Here is a 22,581-nt window from a genome sequence, read left to right as displayed (position 1 = left end):
CTGCGTCTCTTGGCCTTGTGAAGAAAAAACAGTTCATGGTCTCACCCCTCGGTGTGCAGTAAGAGACTCCCCATACTGATTCCTTGTGCAAAACCACCATACCATGAAACTGTATGCGCCTTCTCGAATAGTCAGCGAATACTGTAAACCCGATTGCATCCACCCGTCATCCCCATCATTCAATCATAAACCCACGGAAGTCATGCATCTTTGCCCTTTCCTGAAGACAGCCATAGCCAAGGCGGCTTCATAAAGCTGGAAAACTTTAACAGATATGTTGGAATGGTAATGTGCTGACTATGCAATAGGGGGCAAAGAAGCAAGACCGATGATCGTACCAACAGTGCCAATTGCCATGCCTGCAAGTGTGGCAGCAGCAATCTTGAGGAAGCCACCACCAGTGTTGTCCCGGTGCTCCGAGGATCGTTGCTTGCTCTTCTTCGCTTTCTTGCGTGGCGGCATTGCAACCTCTGTAGACTGCATAGGTACATCTGGCTCCAAGAGTGGACTGTGGACGTCTTGGTTATCAGCCTCTGAGAGCGGTTCCTGCGTCACATCCAAAGCTTCGAGCTGCTTGGAGGAAAGCTCAGGGGACCGAGACCCATCCCATGAAGAAGCATCTGACGTGATAAGTTCTGCCTTTCGCTTGAGTGGCCTCGCACTGGACTCGGAAGTGTTGTTGATAGATGCCGGATTGACAGCCTGCGCAAATGGCTGGAGAGGAGGCAGATTCAGGCCATAGTACGATTCAGCCTCACTCCAAGGATGCTCGTTGCCCAAATATGGTGAATCATAGGTTAATGCTGCGAAGGAGTGTGTAACAGCTGCAGATGATGGACCTTGGGCCTGATAGACGCTCGACAGGTTGTCATACAGGACGGAGTTGTGGCCGGCCCAGGCTGATTCAGACCGTGCAAATCCGACAGCCGTGTCAGCATGTGCAGTATCACCGTGATGGTTCGTGTCTTGAATGAAGGGAGGAGCAGCCAGGGCTTGGGATTGTTCGGCTGTAGGCTTCACCATCGCCGCATCAGAGGGACTTGGTGCTCGTACCGCGTGTGCGTCGGCTTGCTGTTGCACGTCACCGGCCGATTGCTCGTTATCTGAGATAATATTTTTTGCTTCGCCGGGACCATTTGCAGTATCTTTTGCAATACCAGAAGCCTGAAGTCCCTTACCATCGTCAAATAACCCAAATGGCAATTCGTGTTGTTTGACCTCGTATCCCTCGTCGATATCGACCTGGCTGGACGTAGGGCTTTCAGCAACCGACTCTTCTCTGCTGGAGACATAGCTGGGTGCGTCGGAGTCATCGGATTCAGGGACGGTAAAGGTACGTGGTGGATATATCACTTCGACACTTGGCTCACGAAGAGAGTCCTGCACGACTTCGACCTCGTCGTCGTCTTCTTCGGCTTCGTCGTCATCGTCATCGTCATCGAGTTGGACGTATTCGCGTTCTTCGACTTCCTCGACGTGTGTTTCTGCCAAGTATCGCTCCTGGTCAACGTCAGGGTCTTGGTGCGCATTGCTCTGTACATGGGCATTCGTGTCGTAATCTTCTTCCTCGTAGAAATCCACATCCGACTCCGGATCTTGCTCAAAGCCGTCTTCGCTGTAATCTGCAGAGAATGTGTTGTGGTAGATAGATTTGGAAGGTCCAGCAGCAGTGTCGATTGCAGGAGTCCTTGGAAAATTAGCAGGGCACAAAGGGAAGTTGATTCAGGAGATCTTACAAGATGTCTGACCAGGTCCAATCGGCCATGAGGTTCAGTGCCGTGAAGTAGTCTGCGAGATGTCAGCATGGGGATTGGAAGGTTGTTGGCCATTGTACTCACTGCTACCCCTCGTTACATTGGCCCCCAGTGTGACAACATCGCGCACGAATAGTGGTTCAGGGGCATTCATTTTCAGAGTTCTGCCTGCAAAGTGTGTACCGTGCATCGAGCCGATATCTTGGATGTGGACGGTCTAATACTGTCAGCTCCAGTATCCAAGCCGCGAGCGGACATCATACCTTGTTTTCTGGGTCTGCATAGATCATAGCATGGCTTCTTGACATCACTCTTGAATTGAACCAGGCATTGCTTGCAGAGGGACGTAGTTGTTCGTCTCCGCTCTGGGTACCCCGACCGATCTTGACGCTCCACTTGGGAGATTTCAGGACGATGTGTCGCTCGGGAATAGGATCGACGTTATCAAGATTGCGGAGGGTCAGAGTCACTATGAGCATTCAGTATTGATTGCATTTAGGTTGGGTAGGGCCTTGTGGTCATACCTTGAGGCTCGAGGACGAGGGAATCCATGATGTGCTGATGTTTCAGACAATACAATGAAGCCTTCCAACAAAGTGCAGGGATCAGGACAGGATACAAGAGCGGATGGAGGATAGATAGCGATGGAAGTAGCGAAGTGAGAAAGGGCCGAGTCCAGTAATGAAAAGTGAGGTCAAAGTGAGGTTGCCGTCTGCAGGCAGGCAACCGGAAGGGTTGAAACGATGAGGCTGATACCGCAGGGCAGCGCGGCGGATGATACGAGGAGTCAAGAGGTCGGAAGACGGAAGAGGCAGGGTCAAGAACGGTGTAGGTTCATGTATCCAGACAAGAAAGGACTGGACCCAGGTCAAGGTAGTTGACACCACAAAGAAGGCAGTTCAGTGAAAGCATCTGGTTTGAGACAGAAGTGAGTTTACAGTTGTACGGACGGACTCGACAAGCAGGCGGCAGTGAGGGGTTCACGCGGGTTCCGTGAGGCAGTCACTAACTTATTGCCCTAAACAGTTTAGCCGTAGTGTCTTATCGTTATCGTAAAATTATGTTGGAGCTTAAGCCACGCTGCGGATAATCACTGGAACTTACAGCTCCGCTCGATGGGCAGATGGGCAAGTATGGGGCACGGCGGCAATCCATACGTCCAAGGCTGATATCAATCACTTGCGTGCACCGACTATCATAAAATCACTCAGCAGTCCAAAACACCTCGAATCTCGTTGTATTATACACACTACACACCATTTTATCCTTCATCACAACCCCTGCGGTAGATCCACCGCCACCTATCATTGCACCAACTGGGCGCAGGAAGGCTGCGCAGGGCACTGGAAGCTCATGAGTAGTATTAAACGTACAAGTCAGAAGTCCCACATAGATCGCTCGTCAGTACGTGGCCCATGTGCACCAAGAAAAAGAAAAAGGAGGAGGGAGTCCTCGCATCAATCAACAATCTCAAGACCATGACACCTAGGGTGGGTGGTGGATTCTACCTCAACTGAGGTCCACCTAGTCCTGCTCCTTCCATTTGTTGTAGCCGAGCTGCGAGCTGAGGATACTTTTGTGATACTTCGAGCTGTGTTCGGGTGGCTTCGGCGTAAGAAAGTGCATTGACAATCTCGCCTTCGGTTCTGGAAAGCTCTGCTGCGCGTTCGAAATATTCGAGGGCCTTGACGACCTTTCCTTGCTGGAGCAGGAGCTGTGCCATGGTAGCAACGGCTATGTCGCACTCAGGATCCACTATAATCATGATTAGCATCAATAAGGCCATAACATCTGTGTTGAAACTTACAAACGAGCGCTTTCTCGCACAGGTCCTCTGCCGCTTTGAAGTCTTGCTTCCATTGGAAAAGTGCGAGAGCCTTGTTGATGAGCGGTAGCACGTTGATCGCGCCAGTGGGTTTCGTTTGTCGCTCCATGTCAATGGCAGTATCGAATCTCTCAACAGCTTCTCCATACTTCTGTTGGTCGAGCAGAAGTTCACCATAGTAGTTGTACACGTCCGGAACCTTGTCAAAGTTCTTGATCGTCCTGCGGAATGTAGCCATAGAGGAGGCGAGAGAACCCATCTTGTACTGTGTGACGCCCAGTTGAATATGCGAATAGATAAAGTCTCGATCCAAGTCAATCGACTTTTGGTAGTCTTTGGCGGCGTCGGCGAACTCTCCTAAGATGAAGTGGAGTTGAGCTCGGTGATAGAAAATGTCCGGATCCTCCTTGTTCTGCGCCATGGCCTTCTCAAAGTCGTCCGCAGCCATATCCTTGTTGCCCAGTTCCAGCTGCATGCTGGCCCGCTTGATGTAGGCCTGAGTAAGAGATGGTTGCAGCTCGATAGCCTTGGTAAGGTCTTCAAGTGCTTTTGTCGTGTCGCCTTCCAGGTACAGGAATGTTGCACGCATGTTAAGGGCAAAGGCTTCGTGCTCACCGAGATCTCCAAGCTCCACAGCTTTCTTGAATGCTGCCGTCGCTTCATCGTAACCTTCTGCCGTCTTCTTCTTCATCGAGATGAGACCTCGCTGAAGCTGGCCTTTGCCGGTGTTTTCCTCGAGTTCGGCTGACTCCTCCAGACCAGCCGGAGGCGGTTGCGGACGGAAGCTCTGAAGGTAGTTGGAGACAAATGTGGCACTGGGCAGCTTGTTCTTTTTCTCTGCCAGGATAGCCTTGCCTTTCTTTTCGGCCACCTTCTTCAGCAATCTTTCCACACTCTGCGCGCTGTTTTCGTTCTTGAAGCCGTCGATGATGCAGCTGGCGGTGTAATCCAGGAGTGCCTCGGAGAACATTCCCAAGTGCTCGTATGCGTGTGCTCGTCGATTCAATGCCTTTACATATTCTGCATCCATCGCAATCGCCGCACTCGTGTCTTCCACTACTTTATCCCAGTCGCTAAGAGCATTGTAGCAGGCGGCTCGATTGGAATAATAGACGGGATCAGGTTTGCAGAGGATTGCTTTGCCATAGAGGTCTATGGCCTTGTTGTAGTCTTTTGAGCCATAGGCTTTGTTGCCAGCAGCTTTCAGCTTGCCTGCATATATTTCTCTATCCTGCTTGGTGTCAGTACTGCCGATGGAGTGAGAGTGAGATACACTCGGCGTACCTCTTGCGAAAAACTCTCGATGGTGGATTCGTTAATCTCAGGCAGCTCATCATCCGTTTCGACGGTGGGAGTTTTCGGGACCGGAGCTGCCTCTTATCAGTTATAAAGCAACATTTCCGAGAGGATCAAGTGTAAACTGACCGGCCTCTTCGTCCTTGAGACTGATTCCAGACTTCTGTGCATCCTCGGCGGCCTTCTTCTCTTTCCGTCGCTCTTTTTTGCTCTTCTTCTTTTCCGTAGGCACAGTAGATGTGCTCGAATTCTGGTTGCTGAAATAATAGATGGCTCCCGCACTAGTGATGACCACGACCGTTCCAGCGATCGTGTATGCAACCGCCTTGTTCTCCGAGACCCAGTTCGATACGCGATCCCATAAAGATGAAGAGGGCGCCGCGCGCGCAGCGTTAATCCCCACTGGATCTGCCATCTAGAGGGTTGTTGTACAAAGGGGAGGAAGCTATGAGGATGAAGTTGGATACTTGACAACGGCGGAGATGGGACAGGCAAAAGTTGGAGTGACGACTCGAGAAATGTTCGACCGTCGCGGCAATGATCTCAAGAAGCGCAGATGGAGACTCACAGCCCAAGCTACCAATCACTTGAGCTTTCCAGGCTGCATGGAATTCATAAAATTTTTGGAGTCGCATTCGTTTGCCAGGCGCCTCAGACTTATCGTGCTCCACCGGACCTAATGCTGCAGCGGATCATACCGTCCTAGTATAAAGTAGTGAAATGGTAGCTTACTTCCCGTCCGAAGGGAAGGTTACACCTATCTACGCATCGTTTGGGCTTGATCACTCTTCTGGAGGGCTGATAGGTCCCAATTTACACGGCCTTCGAGGACGCCATAACCAGTCCATGACATCGCATCACGAAAGGTCCTCCAGAAGCTGCACCTCGTTGCCGTCTGTCCAGCTTTTGGGTGGCCTCATTTCCATGGGAACATCTGCGATATTCAGCTTGGGTACCCTCCCGTTCGCGTAGGACAGCAGCCGTCGAAATATCCTCCAGGCTTTGTAGCTCGATTTCGACTCTGTGGCGAGGCATTGAAGATACGCCATTGCTTTTAGTATGCGAGCTTCCAGGGTATCGGGACACCCGTCAAGATGTATCGCATCCAGACAGAGCTCCAACACGAAGACTGCCATAGCTTGGCAGAGATAATGTAACAGATTCCACCAAGGAAGGAGCTGGACTGCTTCATGCATAATAGGCCCTTCTGGTAGGACGTCCACCAAGGTCATTGCAGCCTGGATACATGCCTGTCCGCTGTTGATGTTGAATTGCTGGGACACGGCAGACTCGTCAGGGATGCTGATTTTGCAGAGACACGTCCTGTGCAACATCATTTCGAGACTTTTGTGGTACAGAGCCAGTGTGATCTTCGCTCGCGGATTGCTGTCGACTGCCACATCACTCCAGAAATTCAATTCCTCTGGGAGACTCTTTTCCCACTCCCACAGCTGCGCCTGATGGTCATTCAGGCCCTCCTGGACACTCAGCCATGAAGTATTCATCTGTGGTGCGTAGAAACTCCGCTCGATACGGTGGCTTATCGTGCAAAGACGATTGTGATAGAAATGATGCATCGTAGGTATAACATTGTCAATAGACAAGGAGTTCCCCCTATGATTGACGTCCCTGTTGCGTCGAAGAAATGCTTCCCATATAGCCTTTGTTTCAGTGCTCCCTTCATTGCTGGCAGATTGATAGTGTGTTGTATCTTCGGAAGGCTCCATTGGAACGGTCGTGTCTGCCACAGAGGTAGACGTCGGTCGTCCGAGAATTTCCGATAGAACCACTTCAAGACTGTAGATTGAGTGCCACGTATGAGCCCGTTCTTCCACGTCCACACGAGACAGTGCTGCATCCATGTTTTTGAGGTGCAATCCTAAGCTGCTTGCATGGCGAATAGCTATTCCTACGACTAACCATGCTCTGCAGACTAGTTAGTGCCTTCGTTCTGTGGCCTGGAGAGGCCAACCTACCTGCTTATTGAACCGTTGATCATTAGATAGAGAGAAAGCAATCCTAGAGCTTGGACACCACGCGCATCCGGATGGTCCTGCTGCAATCTATGGTCGAGTCCCAAGCTTCGTGCTCGTGAATAGAACACTAGGTGTGATTCTATGTTCACGTCGTCATCGGCGAGTTTCGCCATGTGTAACCACTTGGAGGCGATGGCCCAAATGAGATTTGCTAAAGCCAACCACCTGCGGTCTTCCCAGCACAGGCGATTTGGTCTCTTCATGGCTAGCGCGACTTTGTCAAGAAACTGGTCCCTGGCGACAAAATTGAAGATACCCTGACAGGCGTGAAAGAAGGCCTCCGATAAGACGGTCATAGCCATGTTGTCCGGTAATTGAAATGCATCGACATAGTCTTCATCGATACTGAGGACGTCTTCGTCGTCCATGAAGTAGGAGTACTTCTCGTTAGAAAGCCATTCTGGTTCATTGTGCCAGTCAAACTGCGCGTCTGCAGGGGTGCGCAAGTACTTTGTAGCCCGAGTGATCCAGGAGATCTCTGATCTCTTTCCCACGAGCCCTGCCGCTCCCTCGCCCTGCCCATAATCAACACTGTGTACCAGCACATCCTGATGGCCTGGTGAGCCAACAGTATTGTCACTATGTCGTTCACCGCCGTGCACTTGTTTGATCCGTCGAATGAGTGATTGCTGATCTTTCGAGTGACTGGAGGAAGTTGCTGAAGTCGAAGCTCTCGGCGAGTTGCTCTGTGTTCCTGCTAGTCAGCTGAAGATACAACAAACTATTAGGCAGGGGCAGATTCCATGATGCGACTCTGGGTCTCGGAGACATTGACAACAATAATGGCCACGCCAGCGAACCAGGATCCCGACCGACTTCGCGCTGGAGCCGTTCTACTCCTCTGCAGGGTATCACCCTGCCTAGCTGAGGTGAGAGTACTCTCCGTCCCATATTCGCGATTCATAGCCACTCATTGCAAACAGTGAACGACTAACCTGTGACATAGTACCATCCAGGCCCCCACGCGATTGTGGACTCTGAGGTAAAGTGCCCACAGCGTTGTCTAAGACTCGCCGAAGGGCAGCATTTTTCTTTTCTAATTCGTGAATGCGCTCCTTGCTTTCGCTGAGGTCTCTAGCTGACTGCTTAGCGAGCGTGCTTGACTTGCGGGTATGAGGCTGCAAACTTCTTGTTTCGCTCCCTCTTACGATCGCGAAACGCGCACGTCGCACCATCTTTTGTGCATTTCGTGCAAGGTGGTTCGCCGGAGCATCTTGTGCGCATCAGGCGGCATCTCTCACAAGCATGAGAAGTTCGACGTTGGCTCGCTAACAGCCTTCCCGTAGAGCCCGAGGACGAGAACAGTCTCTTGGACCACTCCTGATGGGATGGTGAGGACACATTTGATTTCAAGCCAGGCACGTTGAGCGGCTTAGAAGAGAGTCCTTGTTGCGACTCTGGTGTTGCATGCTTCTCTCCCTGATCCATGGTTCGATACAAAAGTCCAGCAAAGCGCTGAGAAGGTAGTGTGTGGAGAGATGACCTAAGATGCTGCTAGACCATATGCCGGTTTATGTAGATGTATGTTACACTCGCAAATGCCACGCCGAATCGTCGAGAAGATGGATGTAATATCCATAGTCCCTTTCCATGGCGATCCCGAAAATACCATGAAGAGAGAGGCAGCAGAAAAGCGGATTTGCGACATTGGGGCCCCGAAGAACACGAGTAAAGATCAGCGCTAGCTGACCGACAAACGAAGAGACTACTGCAAAAAGATTCCGGGTTTCAGGGACGTGCCAAACCCACCGCATGATTTTCTGCTTGTCAAATCACCTTACTGTGTAGGTTCTGCATGATGACATCCTGTACTTGTGGCTATCGTTGGCATGTCGGCTATCTCATCCTCGTCCGGCAGGTCTTCTTCCTGCTGCTGCTGCTGCTGCTGCTGAGAGTCTCTAGAAGCGAGGTCGTGTCGTTATGCAGTTGAGCAATGAAGGCATGGACAGATTGGGAGAGACCAAGTCTAAGTCTTTTGTCATGATAGTACTTCACGGAACTAGGCCAGCATAAGGTAGCCATATGTGCCAACGTCAGGAAGAGATCGAGATCAAGTGTATCCTAGTGGTTGTTATCGTTCAACTTGTTATGGGTGCAGCTGTTATGACGCATCTAGATTCGCCGTGCAAATCTCTGGCCCGTCGTTAGATCTGGCATTCTGACCAAAGACCGCACTGAAATCTCCCGGAAATACGTTTCCTTGTTCACGAACCGCAATACGGTCTAATCATCATTGACATTCGACTGCCGGGACGGCTTCGTCTCAAGGCACACCTTTTCACGTGGAAAGTCTGCGTATCGAGACAAGCACCGGATATACAGACCGAACACAAGAACAGGAATAGGGAGGGCATGTATGCACTTCTCTATGTAAACCCTGCATATTGCGGCTAATCTGTGGGTAACCGAACGTTCGGATATGACCCATGGAGTCAGGGCATATGGGCGGTTCCATCGACACGAACCCTGATCTGAATATCATCACCACCTTGAAGCACATACTCTTCAATACGGAAGACATCCAACAACTCTTGCCACCCATCACCAAGTGGCAAGAAACCGAGACCAAACTCCTGACTCTGCACCAACACCGACTTCACGCCGCAGCATCGGCCTACTCCTGGACCGCAGTCTGCGAGCACCTCGAACGCCATGATTCGATTCCGCGGCTGAGACACGCCATCGTAGAAGCTTCTGCGCAGTACCAAAAGCCAGAGAAGGGTATGATCAAGGACGTGCGAATACGGATCTTGATAGACCATGACGGCCACATTCGAGCGGAGGGTACCCCCATGGGCGAGCCAAAGGTCCTTGAGACTCTCCGCAACGACACCCTTCTCCACATTCCACTAGATGCACGCTCTTCAGGTTTCTCGCCAGATTCTCGCTACTCGATAGTATCCGTGGACTCCTTGCCCACGACGCCGGGTCGGTATACCATGTACAAGACTACATACCGAGCTCCGTGGGACAGGGCACGTGAGAGAACAGGCATCACCAAATGCGCGCCTGGCGAGCGGGAAGTGCTCCTATTCAATCCTAAGCACGAGATCATGGAGGCCAGTCTCTGCACTGTGTACTTCTACCGTCAACGGCAATGGGTCGTACCAGCTTCAGATACCGGTGGTATGCAGAGTGTCACGAAAACATGGGCGCTCGAAGCTGGGCTCTGTGTAGAAGGACTGATCAAAGTTGATGAACTTCAGGATGGCGAAGCTGTCTGGCTTAGCAATGCGCTCAGAGGATTTTTCCCTGGCAAGATTCGTCTATGAATGCTATGACGCACAGGCATCAGACAGATGCTAATGTGGCCTCAAGTACCGGCTGTTGCAGTCTCGACACAGTTTCAGCTCACAAGACTATAGTGCACCTCAGGCGCCACATTGAAACCATGGCCCCAGGCCATATCAGTCACTTTCCACCACCTCGCCCTTGATGTGCGGTCAAATGGATCCGCTGGGACTGCAGTCTGTTGCTCAAGCAGTAATGCTCAAGCAGTAATGCTCAAGCAGTAATGCTCAAGCAGTAATGCTCAAGCAGTTTTGGGATTCGGATTGCCCTTGTACTCAAGCTTCTTCCGCTCCACGAAGTTCTCCCTCACTGCCTCCGTGACCTCTTTCCTCCGAGCCTGGAAAGTAGCGACATACTCTTGCAAATGCTTGATGCATATCTGCTTGATTTCACCCGTCATCATCTCACCGGACTCATATGCCTTCTTGATGCGTGCCAACTCATCATCGTCCTCCAAGAAGAAGGTCAAATATTGAAAAGGCACATCTTGTTTGGTGTCTCCACCTAACTCCCGTTGCTTTTCAGCAGTATCCTGTCCTCCAGAGAAGGCGTAACGGTTGATCTTGTTCTTGATTTGGTTGGGGGTATCGGTGAGGAAAATGGCAGATGAGTCCACGCTCGAGGACATTTTCGAACCTGGCCCCTGCAAGGCTGGAAGGAAGACCGAATGTATTATAGAGGGCTTTTTGAACTTCATCTTTTCGGCATTGTCACGACATTGACGGAAGTAAGGGTCTTGGTCGATAGCACAGGGGATCAGGCACGGTATTGATCGCACCTTGTTGGTATTTTCGCCGAAGATGTGAGGAAAGGATGTTGCGAACGCCGGGGCTGATTGAATCGCACAAAAGAAAAACTCGCCAACGTTGTTGCTGCCGTTGAAACCAAATGTGCCCTCGATCTGGTTCATGGTGATACGCTTCGCCATAGCCGTCACATTCTTGTAAAATGGACCGCCCATGTAGTCGTAGTCGGAGAAGATGAAGGTTTTGGCCGGGTCAAAGCCGATTGCAATGATGTCCTTTGCGTTCTCCCGCGAGAAGCGTCCGGTGTCGTCAATGGTGATCTTCTCAGAGTGCATGAACTTCTCGTCATCCGTCAGTTGTATCACGAGCGGACATTCGAAAGTGTCTTGTAGAAATTTCGTGAATTCGAAAGGAATTGAGTGTCCAACGTGCATGCTGTCGCTGCTGGGACCTCGGCCAGTGTAGAGATAGAAGGGTTCACCTTTTTCGTATCTGTCCAGAATCTTGTCCAGGTCGCGATGCGAGAAGACGATACCTCGCCGCATGAATCTGTGTGGTTTCTTCCCCGTCACCTTTTCGAACCTCTCAAGCAGTTGTGGGCTAATCTGGGTTGCGCCGAATTGTCGTGTGAGCTTTTCGTAGTCGACGGGAAGTAGCTTGCCACTCTCATCGACGCCCCCAGACACTTCGAATGGTGTGATCTTTTGTTCCAAGCTCATTGCATGTGCTTTGTCTGCTAAGGCGCTGGTGGTCAAGTTGGGAGGTTGACCCGGTTCATCTGCAGGCGGCAGGCCCTTTTGACCGTGAGAAGCCATGATCGCACACGTTGAGCAAAGAGGAGGGTTCGACAGAAGTATCAGCAATTGAACGTGTTGTGTTCTATGCTTCGGTGGGCGCGTTCTCTAAGTGTCCTCTCTCCCCTACCACTAAATTCCTGAGTCAGGCTACATGGAAGACAAGAGTGGCTAACCTACCTTGTGACGAGAATACCACTTGCAAGATTGAGTCAAGCAAAATCTTCCGACAGCAAGTCATAAAACACCTGCGGCACGATCGTTCTCTGGAGTATCAAGGATTTGGTTGTAAACGCTTAGCACCTCTCCATCAAACATTCCCACAAACATGCGGACAAGGGGGGTCCCGCAGATCAGATAAGATAAGATCTCTATGCCTCTTCAGCCCCTGTGAGGCCTGGGCTCACGGCCTAACGACGATCCGACCTCCGCAGCCAAGACGGTTTGGTGCTTCTCTCCTCTTCTTCGAGTGGCAAATAAGTGCGACATGAGGAAGAAGCTCACGCGAGTAAAAAAGACCCTCTATCCATCGTCATCCACTTTATGCCTTTCTTTTCGATACCTTTCAAACTATTCTAACAACCTCAACGCATGCTTAATGTCCTCATGACAGTATGAAAGTCTACGAAAGCTCCTTCAAGTACGAATATACCTTCCCTGCCGTTACCCTCGCCTACTTTCTCCGCTACCCGAATCCTTATGCCAAGCATGTCGTGAGCTCGGATGTCATCGATCGCTATGTCGACCCTGAAACACAGAGGCTGCACACTACCAGGTTGCATCTGAAGAAGTCAAAAGTCCCGGCAGGCATTCTCAAGTTTCTTCCTCGTGGCTTTGCTGGCCCTGGTGGCGCATCTCAGAGCTACATTCTAGAGAAAAGCACCATTGACGTTCGGGAGGGATGGATGGAGACGGAGTCCCGAAACATGGAATGGACCGGCATTCTGAGCGTCGTCGAACGTCAAAGTTATCAGCGACAGCGACTGGCCGACTTGTCACCCGGTTCAAACAATGAGGTTGACCGAGCCAAGGAGATGACCTCTTGCAGAACTGTGGTAACATTTGTATCGCACCTGGGTCAGGGCATCCTCAGTAGGAGAAATAAGGAGCAGTCACAGAAGACCGCCGAGGACGAGACACCCAAGCAAGGATTCTTCGCGTCGTGGTCCACCGCCGGCATTCAGCGCACGGTTGAGTTGATTGGGGTCAAGAGGACGCAGACGGCCTTGGTCAACGGGAAAGAGGGTATGAATGTGGTTCTCGAACGACTTCGGAATGGTGGCGTTGTTGCTGTCCTGGAGGGCATGAGAAGAGATCGGATGGAAATGATCGCTGGAGAGGCCAACTGACTGCGTGCACACGCAATAGGATCGAGATTGAGCAGCCTCAATCAGGCTTACGATCCTTTGTTGTTTGATTTGTATTACTAACCTGGCTGTGTTCTGAGCAAGGCGTTGGGGTTTCGACATTAGGCACAAGGCGTTGGGGTTTCGACATTAGGCACAAGGCGTTGGGGTTTCGACATTAGGCACAAGGCATGTATTTCTAATGCTATGGCACTGTAGATTGGTTCAAATGATAAAACCATGTCCACTCACTCCAGCATCTTGTGTCACATCCAGCTTCCAACGTTTGCTACACTGTAACGGGGGAACAGATACAACCATTGCCAACGGGTGTCTGGTGGAGAAGATGCAATCAACCATGTCAGCAAATACAGGCCTCTACAATGGCTCTCACACCTTCACGAAAGCAAAATCACCTGTGCACATTGCCAGGTGAAGTAAGGCAGAATGAGTCTGCGGTTGGGATTGCTTCCCAACGAGCTCTTTGTTGCGCGAATCATTGATCATGGATCATAATCTCAATTACGACACATCTCCCTGTCGTCATTCTATTATGCTGTTTGCGAAAGGTCAGGTCTAAGTGCTGAGAGATCGAGCTCCGTCAGTCCATTCTTGAATGATGCTATCAGGAACATCTCTGACCAGGACGTGTACATGCTCCATGCCCGGCACGGATTGCAAGGCTGTCCAGTTCTTGAACCACATGACTTGATCCTTTTCACCAGGTGAATCCTTGACACGATTCACAAACCTGGTTTGTATGAAGTCCTCGACAAGCTGCCTGGACTTGGGAGTCATGTCACCTCTGGTAGGCTCCGAATCTAACCTGATCTTGAGCCAAACTATGATATGTCGGATACCTGGAGCCAGTCCGTACGGCCAGTCGTTGACTAAGATCTTATAGTCGGCCTCATCTGCGAATGGGACGGAATTCCTGACCGCGAACATAGGCCCGGTTTCAGGGGTCGACGAAGGTAGTGGCACCCATTTCAGCCTCTCCTTCATGACAAAGTTGGGCACGCTTCCATAGGCCGCTTTGGTCTCAGCCGACCATTTGATATATCGTCTCAAATCAGAAGGCCGTCTTTTGAGGATGCTGAGGTTGTTCTCAGCTGTATCAGATCAGAGATGATTTTGACGAGACCAGAATACATTTAGTTGTACATCACTACACACCAATGATTTGTTTAAGATCTTCCCAAGTCTGTAGCCGAAAGTCATCATCGCTCATAGATAGCACATCCCTATCGATAGCTGTAAGAGTGAACGGGGTTGAAGATGGGGTGCCCGTAGTCTCTGGTGGCATGACTGCGACCACAAACACAGGTACCCAAGGTTCAGCGGACGCCTTTGACCAAAGAGGACGAACAAGGGGGACACCCGAATGTGGCTCACGATTTGCCCCGAAGATGAGATGAGATGGAAATTTGGGCAATCTTCGGGCTGTTGTGCCTTTCCGAAACCACGGAAAGGCCCCGCATGCAGCAGCTTGCTTTCCGGATAGATATCACAATAGTACTGTAATAGATGAGGGCCTGGAAGAGGCAGCAAATGAGCCCCACGTTCAGAATAGTTCACCCGGTTTTATACCGTTTCCCCAATTTCTCAATATATTTTGGGCTCCGATCACGCATCCACCAAACAATCGCACCACGAAACAGTAAGCCTCACGATACTTTGAGGGCGCAGGTTCGGTGTTGGAGCGAGCTTGCAAGTTGCATATCAAGAGGAATACAAACACCATGGCGTACGAGGATCCCACACCCTGACCAGTCTGGCATTCTTACTCACCTCTTCCGTAGGAGCTCACTGTTTTCGCAGAAGAACATCCAGGTTGTCTACATTCCTTCCGTCCTTCTGATTGTCGGAGTCGCCATCGTCAAGAAGGAATGGCTTCCCTATGCGGCTGCTCTCGCTGCAGTGCTTGGTGGTTATACACTGTTCGCGTCCGGTGGTGAGTGTTCGTCAAACCAGATCGAAAGTCCGTCACACTGACAACCATCCAGAACCGGCGGCGCGAAAGGTCCTCAAACCAGATGCCTTCCAGGAGTTCCCTCTCACCGACATCAAGCATACGTCACACAATGTCGCCATCTATAGATTTGGTCTACCTAAACCCACCGACATTATCGGTCTGCCAATCGGCCAACACATGTCACTGGCAGCGACGCCCAAGGGAGCGGAAAAAGAGGTGGTGCGATCATACACTCCCATCTCTTCGGACGAAGACAAGGGTTTCTTCGAGCTTTTGATCAAAGCGTATCCTCAAGGAAACATCAGTGCGCACATGACCACCCTGAAGGTCGGAGACACAATGAAAGTGCGTGGTCCCAAGGGAGCCATGGTATACACCCCCAACCTTTGCAAGCGCATTGGTATGATAGCTGGTGGTACCGGTATCACTCCCATGCTGCAGATCATCCGAGCAATCAACCGTGGCAGACCTAGGAACGGTGGCAATGACACCACCAAAGTTGACCTCATTTTCGCCAATGTCAACCCCGACGATATCCTGCTCCAGGAACAGCTTGATGCTCTGGACAAAGAGGATTCGGACTTCAGCGTCTACTACGTGCTGAACAATCCACCCGAGGGCTGGACCGGTGGTGTGGGATTTGTGACACCTGATATGATCAAAGAAAGACTACCTCCTCCAGCACCCGACATGAAGATCTTGCTATGTGGCCCTCCACCCATGGTCAGCGCAATGAAGAAAGCCACAGAAGCTCTCGGCTACCAGAAAGCCAGGCCAGTCAGCAAGTTGGAGGATCAAGTTTTCGCCTTCTAGACATGGGACGAGAATGGATGTTGCGGAAGAGCACCTTGTATGCAAACTGGCGGCGTCCCATAAAGTACCAAAAAGGAGCTGGTATAGATTGATATGAGGTCAAGAATGAAATTTATTGAAGAACCAAATTTCTGGAGTGGTCATGTCCCTGGATCGTAATCAGCAGAACAAGGCTGCAGCCTTCCAGGGTCCGTGTGGCTGTGCTGTGCACAGGTCTCTTATCGATGCAAATTGACGTCAACGCCCAACTTACATCTACATACTGCGTTTCTCCTTTTTGGATTTATTCACACCATTGAATGTCCTTTTGGATGAGCAGGTTGAGTTCAAGGAGATATTTGCTGCCCATTTTTGATTTACGAAGCTGTCCACCATTGCCGCCGTGTGTGAGACTCGGTGGCTGAAGGTCTCGGATGCGCTTCTGAAACTATGACTGGGTGTTGAGACATACATCCCAAGAAGATGTCGACCGAGCCAAAAGCATTCCGGTATCCTTGTCCTCGACATCAACCTCATATTGAACAGCAGATGAATCTCCTCTGTTTTCTTCACGAGCGTTAAGCCTTTGCGACGTGATTCCCTCATGCTGAGGCTTTCGACATATACTTGAGCACAGGGGATCGATCTTTGTCGAAGAAACACCTCTGGCGGGTCTTCATCGTATCTGTCAAAGCCCAGGGAGCAAAGCATTTGTTGCCACTACTGGAAATTGATCCATACGAGCTGTATACGGGGATTGACATCGACCGATATACTCGTAACGGCATCCTCATCAACCAGCTAGCGGTACGATGACGCCGATTCTTCTTCGAATTGTCCTCCTTGCCGCCCTCCTGTCCATAACCACAGCCTCATCCACCAACTCGACAACCCCAAAACGCGGCCTAACCTACATATCAACCACCCACTCGTCAACCGACGACCGTATCTTCACCACTGCCCGCTCACCCTTAACATGGTACTACAACTACGCCTACACACCAAGTTCCATATCCCTGCCCTTCGCCCCCATGATACACAGTGCGTCCGATGCACAAGACGCAATCTCAACCATCGAGTCCCTCGATGTCACGCACGTCCTGACCTTCAATGAACCCGACGGCTCTACCGCATCGGGCGGCACCAACACCACCCCTTCCGACGCCGCAAGTATCTGGCTCGACGCCATTGCACCGTTGCGTCTTCCGCCATATGATCTCTTCATCTCACTCCCCGCAACGACTGGTTCGAGCCAGGGTCTCACATGGCTCAGCGAGTTCAACACCTCATGCTACGCTCTCAACTCTTCGGGTTGTGAATTCGATTTCGTCGCGACGCATTGGTACGGCGACTTTGACGGGTTAGCCTCGTGGCTTGGTCAACTTCATGCACTCTACCCGAACAAGAAGATATGGTTGACTGAGTTTGCCGTGCCGGCTGTCTCCGCTACAGACACGCTATCTTTCATGAACGAGAGTCTGACGTACCTCGATCGTCTTAGTTACGTGGAGAGGTATGGCTGGTTCGGCGCCTTCAGGACGGACGACGCGGGTGCCTTTACGGGTGGTGGTGTGAGTATGTTTGATAATAGTGGGAAATTGACAGAGTTGGGGGCAACGTACCTTGGTGGTGAGGCTGATGGTTTTGAAGAAGGACAGAGGAGTGATGCCTCTGTCGCGAAATGTGGTGCAACTACACTTACTGTGCTTGGCCTGGATCTGATAGTGATGATGGTGATGGAGGTGTGGTAGGATATGTGAAGCCCTGGATTTCACCCAAACTCGGTTTTGGGCCAGGGCATGAACGTCCTCAAGCCCAGTGAAGCCTTGAAATGGATCTCATCCTCGATTTTGGCCCCGGCCCTGAACGTCCCCGAGCTCGGCCTGAATTCTCTCAAGCCCCGCGCCCGCACTCTGTTTGCGAAATGCACTCACAGCACTAAGAAATGATGCGGTGTCTTGATGGAGCGAGCGAGCACCAACGCAGCGTCATATTTTGTACGTCAGCGATGAGTTGGCTAGAGTTAGACCCGCGGCCTCGAACCTGAGAGGACTCGGTACAGTATATAACTTTTCCACAATGAGATTTGTTGTACATGTTTTTCCAGGTAATCCCCAGCAAGTTTCACTGCTCCTTTACTCATCATACCACCGATCTCGGCGTATTTTACCTGTGTCTCTACTCTGCAAGTACCAAACTTCGTCCCTGTCATACTCCTCCAAACCTGTAAACTCATCTTTGCCATGCTGGATCGCCCATGCAACTTCGCGTGCTTTGCGAATGCAATCGTTGAAGCCCACAGCACCTTGCCACCATGGCCCAGCGACTTTGAACCGTCCTTCATACTCGGACATGAGAGACTTGTGGATCGTGGCCATATCGTCCCGATACCCAACGGGATATTGAGGAATGCAGTCACGGTTCAATCGGGCTTTCGCCACCTCAGGCGCCTCCTCGATGCCGAGCTGTCGTTTCAATAAAGCTTTGGACATTTTGATGGCTTCGTCCTCGCTCGGGAGATCTTCTGGTTTCCAATCCTTCCACCAGTGCCCGCCCATCATTACTGTGAGTTTGGTGCCTGGTGCCGTGTCTTGGCCCTCGCCCATCTCACGCTCTTGAATGAAGTTTTCGCATCTCGCCCTTTTCGCTGCAAGGTTGTCGTTTCCAGTCGAACTCGCCATACGCTGTGATAGCATCTGCCGGGCCTTTACACTCTCGTTGGATGGTCCCTGTGGTGTGGAAGTTTCACTGCTGAAAATGACACCCAATGCACGTTCGGGGTTGCTCTCATAAGGCACGGAGCGCGGAATGAGATAGCCAAACCCTCGAACAGAAGCAGGGATCAGGTTTGGATTGCTGTAGTAGAGGTTGACAACCATAACGCTCGCGGAGGTATTGCTGTGATCACAGGCTTGTCGGACTCCGCTTGGAGGGGACCCTTTCCTTGACTTATGCTGTTCAGTGGCATCCAGAAACTTGAGCATCGTGCCAGGTCCCAACGAGGACACCACATAATCATACTTCGATGTCGTGTTCTTGCTGTTGACGGTTATCTGCTTAGTGTTCTTGTCGAACGTGATTTCCTCGACAGCCGAGGATTTCTGTATTGTGACATTGGGATTTTCGACAAGGGCCTTTTCTATCGAAGACGTGATCTCGCCCAAACCTCGCTTGAAAGTGTACACACTCGAACGGTGGAGCAGGATAGAAATGTCCAACACTGCATCTTTAAGTGGAGAAGACATGATGTCGGATCTGAGGTCCTTGGCTCCAACAGGCCTTCCCGGAATGAAGCTTGCTTTTTTGAAGAAGCTTGAGGTTTCGATCAGAAGTTGCCAAAGAATACCGAGCTCTTTATCCGTGTGTCTGGTCTCGAGATACCAGAAAAGGGGCAGTAAGGTGCGAGCACTGAGCTGGTATATATCTCCGGCATAAATTCCATGGAAGAAAGCCGAAGCTAGGTTATCTGTCACATTCTTTCCAAATCGTCTTGTCAAGAAGTCTCCAACAGACTCATCTTGCATTCGGGAGTCGCGTATCTTAACGAAGGGCTCGCTCCGAACGTGGGACAATATTCCTTGAAATATAGGCTCTGTCCACAATGCGCCAATTCGGCGAAATATTTCCCATACACTTCGAACTGGGCCAGGCATAACCACAAGATGATCGGGATAGTAGATATATCGATTGCGTGCGGCTGGGCTTGTTTTTGATATGGGGAGGATCTCGTCGGCTATATTGAGCTCCGCAAGCTGATTTGACACAAGGATCAGCACATGAAATAGTGATTGAGAAGTAGTTTGTCTACCAAGTCAACGGTGGCCATGCCTGGGCCGTAACCCAGTGCTGGACGTAACGTCCTGGGACCCCATTCGAATAATATCTTTCCGCCGTCGACCTCAAGGACTTCTGAATCGACCCATCCTCCCAATCGATCACTCTTCTCATATATAGTGATTTTGGCATCTGTCCTCGTGCTCAAATTCCACGCTGTAGCAAGCCCAGTAATGCCGCCGCCGAGGATGGCGATCTCTTTGGCATTGGGATTGACATCGCTGCGATCATAAATAGTCCGGAAGTCGGCGAGTGTTTTGCTGCTAATGCTCGAGGTTGAGTGGACGCAGCGCAGTGATGAGACATGCCCCGTTCGAGGCCTTGTCACTCGTCTTACGGCATGTTTGTAGATGACATTATGACCACTCAAGCGCATCTCCAGAGGAGCTACACCAAGCGGTGCATGTAAGGGAGTTTACAGGGACGGAGGAATATGGATTTTCTATCCAACGAAGGGATTGAAGTTCTATGGATGATCTTCGGAATGTATGATGCGTGCCTTCGGCGCACCTGCCCCTTTTACCGCTTTCGAGGCATCGTTCTCGAGTGGTGCCTCCACGAGATCGATCATACGACCTATTCATACAGGCACATGTATAATGGTTCTGAAGAGTGCCACTCATCGTCTCGAAGCCGGCGTCTAGTGCCTTGCCTCTGATCCATCTGAGGCGGGTTTTACCCAAAGCAGTAGCTTGGTTTGGGAAAGCAGTATCTGCGTTTGAGGGATTGCCTCTCGACACTGGTGGTGGTTCTGCTCGTGGCTGTGGTTGCTCGAGCCGAAATGAATACCTTGGATGTTTTGGTAGCCTCTAATTGGGAGGCCCTCTTTGGTCAAAAGGTCTCGATTCGACTCAGTATCAATCCGCTGAATCTGAGGGTGCAGCAGCGGCAGTACTATGATCAGCCGCATCTTGCTGTAGTTCTGGTCCGTCGTAACCCAACTTCCTCAAGTCACGGAGTAATTCGCCCTCCTTTCCCAGCTTCATGATTTGGTCGTGCGACAATTTCTCCCCGGCCGCGCGCTTCTCCCTCAATTCTTTCACAGCCTTCAATTTCTTAAGCTGGTTACGGATCTTCTTCTGGATGTCTTCCTGTTGAGTCGCCTCGTCGCTGATGTGGGCCTTGGAGGGATCGCGCCAGTTTTCATTGCGTTTGTCCACGTCTGTTATGTTGGTTTTTTGCATTGCCGATGTGACTTCCTCCTCGGTTGCGTCGTCCGTGCCGGCCTTCTTGCGCGCAGCCTCCCTTCTTTTGGCATTCTTGCTCTTGGATTGACCATCATCCTTGCTGAGAGCGACTGAATCGGCACCAGGGACACCACCTGTGCCTCTATTCTTCCATGCCTCCGCGCTTCGGTTCTTATACGTCTCGACATCTTCTGGGGGTCGGTACCCGGGCCTCACCTTGATTTCTTTTCTTGTGGATCCATCGGCACGCTTTGATGCAGGAATGTAAGCCGAGCCGTCGGCAGTAGTCGCGATGCCGGCTTTGCTGGGTGCGGGCATTTTGGTGGATGGAGTCACTGGCCGAAGGTGTCGCTACTTGAGGTTTGCGCCAGCGAGGCTGCTTGTCACCGGGTCGACAAGAGAATTCTCATTTCGTGCCTAATGTCTCATTCACACATTGTGGACTACGAGATATTCCACGGATGTGGTGCTGTGCATGAGATGTCACAAGATCTCAGATGCTGCAAGTTGAATAGCGCGACGAGTAAACGATCTAAAAGTGTCTCCGCTTGTACAGGGTTACTCCGGATTCCTTCTTGGCAAGGCTCTCCTCCCATCTCAAAACCCTGGCTACATCGACCGCTTTCCTACAGTTTCCCATGCGAGTCTCAGGCTGACATGAAGCACACATGGTGGCCTGAGAGGATAATTGCAGCACAAAATCAATTCATCGTCTATGTTGCAGCAGATAGAGGTAGAACTTGGGGCGGAAGAGGTTGTTATCGTGAGCGATACTATTGGCGGAATAGGAAAACATTGGATTAGAGCGGCAAGAAGGTCTTCTTATAGCAGCTAGCTTAGCGAGCTTTCCAAGCTGCGACTTCAGATCCCTTGATCGGTCGTTGACTTCAAGGTAGTCTGACAACATTCATCAAAGCAGCTCCTAGTCAACAACGCGCGCAAGTAGCGACCCTTTCCATTCAAGATGTCGGTTCTGGTAGGTGTCAAGTAGCTGATGCGACGGAAGTTTACTAACCTGTGCAGTCACGGATTTCCGGTGGCATCTTCGAGTACGAAATCTCCCGATCATAGATATACCGGTACTGACCATGGCAGCGGCCTCTTCAGAAAAAATGCTGCCTTCTTGACGAGCGTTTTCGCCGGCGCCTTCGCCTTCGAACTGTAAGAAGGACACATGTGAGGTTGTTGAGCAGGCATCGTACTGACCTGGTGCAGCGTTTTTGAAAATGGCACGAATGCCATGTGGAATAGCTGGAACAAGGGCGTACGTCTCCCAGGACTTCTGTGGCATGTCTACGAGTACTGACAACAAGGTCTAGCGACAATGGAAAGACATCAAGGCTAAATATATTCAACACGACGATGAAGAAGAGTGATTCGAGCCTTGAAGCCGAGGAAGATAGCCTCAGTTGGGGTCACAGAATACGACTGGATAGGCAGAGATTAGGCAGTCACAAAGATATCCCGTCGACATCAACTGCGATACGACCCTGTACATAAATTACGAGAGACAGCATCTGGAATTCTTCGAAGAAAGCTCTCCAACGCATTGCCAGATCAAATCCTTCGTCTTGAATGAAGGAGACATATCGAGACACATCACCGTGTCGTGATACACTTGGCCTTCATCGGTGAGATATCAAGGTACCACCGGTTCTACCCGCGTGGGAAAAGTGCTCGTATTACTATGTCTAACACGCTGGGT

The 22,581-nt window shown here is 50.9% G+C and overlaps 12 protein-coding genes across 12 annotated transcripts; 5 read left to right on the top strand and 7 right to left on the bottom strand.

Moving 5' to 3' along the window:
* Nucleotides 1-198: 198 nt before the first annotated feature.
* Nucleotides 199-2,447, bottom strand: EDD37DRAFT_387820 (uncharacterized protein). Its single transcript, XM_062812198.1, has 5 exons — nucleotides 2,279-2,447; nucleotides 2,018-2,223; nucleotides 1,839-1,971; nucleotides 1,737-1,788; nucleotides 199-1,687 (listed from the first exon to the last, which is right to left on the bottom strand). The coding sequence occupies exons 1-5, from the start codon at nucleotides 2,304-2,306 to the stop codon at nucleotides 298-300; spliced, it is 1,809 nt and encodes a 602-aa protein (XP_062671340.1). The 5' UTR covers nucleotides 2,307-2,447; the 3' UTR covers nucleotides 199-297.
* Nucleotides 2,448-2,975: 528 nt separating this feature from the next.
* On the bottom strand, nucleotides 2,976-5,474 carry EDD37DRAFT_629597 (mitochondrial import receptor subunit tom-70). The gene is made up of 4 exons (XM_062816534.1): nucleotides 5,005-5,474; nucleotides 4,864-4,949; nucleotides 3,562-4,810; nucleotides 2,976-3,509 (listed from the first exon to the last, which is right to left on the bottom strand). Exons 1-4 carry the CDS (start codon nucleotides 5,288-5,290, stop codon nucleotides 3,259-3,261), a joined length of 1,872 nt encoding a protein of 623 aa, XP_062671339.1. The 5' UTR covers nucleotides 5,291-5,474; the 3' UTR covers nucleotides 2,976-3,258.
* Nucleotides 5,475-5,501: 27 nt separating this feature from the next.
* Nucleotides 5,502-8,650, bottom strand: EDD37DRAFT_629596 (uncharacterized protein). Its single transcript, XM_062816533.1, has 4 exons — nucleotides 8,038-8,650; nucleotides 7,847-7,985; nucleotides 6,852-7,597; nucleotides 5,502-6,801 (listed from the first exon to the last, which is right to left on the bottom strand). Exons 1-4 carry the CDS (start codon nucleotides 8,337-8,339, stop codon nucleotides 5,733-5,735), a joined length of 2,256 nt encoding a protein of 751 aa, XP_062671338.1. The 5' UTR covers nucleotides 8,340-8,650; the 3' UTR covers nucleotides 5,502-5,732.
* A 437-nt stretch (nucleotides 8,651-9,087) lies between these two features.
* Nucleotides 9,088-10,368, top strand: EDD37DRAFT_629591 (aminotransferase). Its single transcript, XM_062816532.1, has one exon. The coding sequence runs from the start codon at nucleotides 9,338-9,340 to the stop codon at nucleotides 10,181-10,183; it is 846 nt and encodes a 281-aa protein (XP_062671337.1). The 5' UTR covers nucleotides 9,088-9,337; the 3' UTR covers nucleotides 10,184-10,368.
* Nucleotides 10,314-12,151, bottom strand: EDD37DRAFT_387665 (tryptophanyl-tRNA synthetase). Its single transcript, XM_062812195.1, has one exon. The coding sequence runs from the start codon at nucleotides 11,761-11,763 to the stop codon at nucleotides 10,444-10,446; it is 1,320 nt and encodes a 439-aa protein (XP_062671336.1). The 5' UTR covers nucleotides 11,764-12,151; the 3' UTR covers nucleotides 10,314-10,443.
* Nucleotides 12,152-12,188: 37 nt separating this feature from the next.
* EDD37DRAFT_629588 (PRELI-like family-domain-containing protein) lies at nucleotides 12,189-13,213 on the top strand. Its single transcript, XM_062816531.1, has one exon. It carries the CDS (start codon nucleotides 12,357-12,359, stop codon nucleotides 13,089-13,091), a length of 735 nt encoding a protein of 244 aa, XP_062671335.1. The 5' UTR covers nucleotides 12,189-12,356; the 3' UTR covers nucleotides 13,092-13,213.
* EDD37DRAFT_629586 (uncharacterized protein) lies at nucleotides 13,190-14,644 on the bottom strand. The gene is made up of 2 exons (XM_062816530.1): nucleotides 14,265-14,644; nucleotides 13,190-14,200 (listed from the first exon to the last, which is right to left on the bottom strand). The coding sequence occupies exons 1-2, from the start codon at nucleotides 14,392-14,394 to the stop codon at nucleotides 13,665-13,667; spliced, it is 666 nt and encodes a 221-aa protein (XP_062671334.1). The 5' UTR covers nucleotides 14,395-14,644; the 3' UTR covers nucleotides 13,190-13,664.
* Nucleotides 14,645-14,670: 26 nt separating this feature from the next.
* On the top strand, nucleotides 14,671-16,091 carry EDD37DRAFT_629584 (NADH-cytochrome b5 reductase 1). The gene is made up of 3 exons (XM_062816529.1): nucleotides 14,671-14,835; nucleotides 14,891-15,042; nucleotides 15,095-16,091. The coding sequence occupies exons 1-3, from the start codon at nucleotides 14,831-14,833 to the stop codon at nucleotides 15,874-15,876; spliced, it is 939 nt and encodes a 312-aa protein (XP_062671333.1). The 5' UTR covers nucleotides 14,671-14,830; the 3' UTR covers nucleotides 15,877-16,091.
* A 576-nt stretch (nucleotides 16,092-16,667) lies between these two features.
* Nucleotides 16,668-17,606, top strand: EDD37DRAFT_649768 (glycosyl hydrolase catalytic core-domain-containing protein; the record flags this gene model as incomplete). Its single annotated transcript, XM_062818169.1, has 1 exon — nucleotides 16,668-17,606. One exon carries the CDS (start codon nucleotides 16,668-16,670, stop codon nucleotides 17,604-17,606), a length of 939 nt encoding a protein of 312 aa, XP_062671332.1.
* A 192-nt stretch (nucleotides 17,607-17,798) lies between these two features.
* EDD37DRAFT_387567 (protoporphyrinogen oxidase) lies at nucleotides 17,799-20,137 on the bottom strand. Its single transcript, XM_062812194.1, has 2 exons — nucleotides 19,664-20,137; nucleotides 17,799-19,607 (listed from the first exon to the last, which is right to left on the bottom strand). Exons 1-2 carry the CDS (start codon nucleotides 20,063-20,065, stop codon nucleotides 17,991-17,993), a joined length of 2,019 nt encoding a protein of 672 aa, XP_062671331.1. The 5' UTR covers nucleotides 20,066-20,137; the 3' UTR covers nucleotides 17,799-17,990.
* Nucleotides 20,138-20,140: 3 nt separating this feature from the next.
* EDD37DRAFT_629578 (uncharacterized protein) lies at nucleotides 20,141-21,471 on the bottom strand. Its single transcript, XM_062816528.1, has one exon. It carries the CDS (start codon nucleotides 21,192-21,194, stop codon nucleotides 20,547-20,549), a length of 648 nt encoding a protein of 215 aa, XP_062671330.1. The 5' UTR covers nucleotides 21,195-21,471; the 3' UTR covers nucleotides 20,141-20,546.
* EDD37DRAFT_387472 (ubiquinol-cytochrome c reductase subunit 9) lies at nucleotides 21,467-22,357 on the top strand. The gene is made up of 5 exons (XM_062812193.1): nucleotides 21,467-21,852; nucleotides 21,900-21,925; nucleotides 21,972-22,037; nucleotides 22,092-22,140; nucleotides 22,196-22,357. Exons 1-5 carry the CDS (start codon nucleotides 21,841-21,843, stop codon nucleotides 22,250-22,252), a joined length of 210 nt encoding a protein of 69 aa, XP_062671329.1. The 5' UTR covers nucleotides 21,467-21,840; the 3' UTR covers nucleotides 22,253-22,357.
* The last annotated feature ends 224 nt before the right edge of the window (nucleotides 22,358-22,581 follow it).

The sequence above is a fragment of the Exophiala viscosa genome (assembly GCF_022695815.1).
Source record: "Exophiala viscosa unplaced genomic scaffold EDD37scaffold_4, whole genome shotgun sequence".
In the NCBI taxonomy this organism is placed as follows: Eukaryota; Fungi; Ascomycota; class Eurotiomycetes; order Chaetothyriales; family Herpotrichiellaceae; genus Exophiala; species Exophiala viscosa.
The sequence above is the reverse complement of the archived record's forward strand: the minus strand, read 5'-3'. Positions and strand labels throughout refer to the sequence as shown.

Coding starts and splice junctions, on each gene's coding strand:
- EDD37DRAFT_629586 (XM_062816530.1), bottom strand. CDS start 14,394: ATGCCACCAGAGACTACGGGCACCCCATCTTCAACCCCGTTCACTCTT. Junction 14,201..14,264: donor AGATCTTAAACAAATCATTG/GTGTGTAGTGAT, acceptor GATCTGATACAG/CTGAGAACAACCTCAGCATC.
- EDD37DRAFT_387820 (XM_062812198.1), bottom strand. CDS start 2,306: ATGGATTCCCTCGTCCTCGAGCCTCAAG. Junction 1,972..2,017: donor ATGCAGACCCAGAAAACAAG/GTATGATGTCCG, acceptor TGACAGTATTAG/ACCGTCCACATCCAAGATAT. Junction 1,688..1,736: donor TGGACCTGGTCAGACATCTT/GTAAGATCTCCT, acceptor TAATTTTCCAAG/GACTCCTGCAATCGACACTG.
- EDD37DRAFT_387472 (XM_062812193.1), top strand. Junction 21,926..21,971: donor ATTTCCGGTGGCATCTTCGA/GTACGAAATCTC, acceptor TGACCATGGCAG/CGGCCTCTTCAGAAAAAATG. Junction 22,038..22,091: donor GGCGCCTTCGCCTTCGAACT/GTAAGAAGGACA, acceptor GACCTGGTGCAG/CGTTTTTGAAAATGGCACGA.
- EDD37DRAFT_629584 (XM_062816529.1), top strand. Junction 15,043..15,094: donor TACACTGTTCGCGTCCGGTG/GTGAGTGTTCGT, acceptor ACAACCATCCAG/AACCGGCGGCGCGAAAGGTC.
- EDD37DRAFT_387567 (XM_062812194.1), bottom strand. CDS start 20,065: ATGCGCTTGAGTGGTCATAATGTCATCTACAAACATGCCGTAAGACGA. Junction 19,608..19,663: donor GCATGGCCACCGTTGACTTG/GTAGACAAACTA, acceptor GTGTCAAATCAG/CTTGCGGAGCTCAATATAGC.
- EDD37DRAFT_629597 (XM_062816534.1), bottom strand. CDS start 5,290: ATGGCAGATCCAGTGGGGATTAACGCTGCGCGCGCGGCGCCCTCTTCA. Junction 4,950..5,004: donor TCTCAAGGACGAAGAGGCCG/GTCAGTTTACAC, acceptor GATAAGAGGCAG/CTCCGGTCCCGAAAACTCCC. Junction 4,811..4,863: donor TCGAGAGTTTTTCGCAAGAG/GTACGCCGAGTG, acceptor GACACCAAGCAG/GATAGAGAAATATATGCAGG.
- EDD37DRAFT_629596 (XM_062816533.1), bottom strand. CDS start 8,339: ATGGATCAGGGAGAGAAGCATGCAACACCAGAGTCGCAACAAGGACTC. Junction 7,598..7,846: donor TGGATGGTACTATGTCACAG/GTTAGTCGTTCA, acceptor GCAGGAACACAG/AGCAACTCGCCGAGAGCTTC. Junction 6,802..6,851: donor ATCAACGGTTCAATAAGCAG/GTAGGTTGGCCT, acceptor ACTAGTCTGCAG/AGCATGGTTAGTCGTAGGAA.
- EDD37DRAFT_629578 (XM_062816528.1), bottom strand. CDS start 21,194: ATGCCCGCACCCAGCAAAGCCGGCATCGCGACTACTGCCGACGGCTCG.
- EDD37DRAFT_387665 (XM_062812195.1), bottom strand. CDS start 11,763: ATGGCTTCTCACGGTCAAAAGGGCCTGCCGCCTGCAGATGAACCGGGT.
- EDD37DRAFT_629591 (XM_062816532.1), top strand. CDS start 9,338: ATGGAGTCAGGGCATATGGGCGGTTCCATCGACACGAACCCTGATCTG.
- EDD37DRAFT_629588 (XM_062816531.1), top strand. CDS start 12,357: ATGAAAGTCTACGAAAGCTCCTTCAAGTACGAATATACCTTCCCTGCC.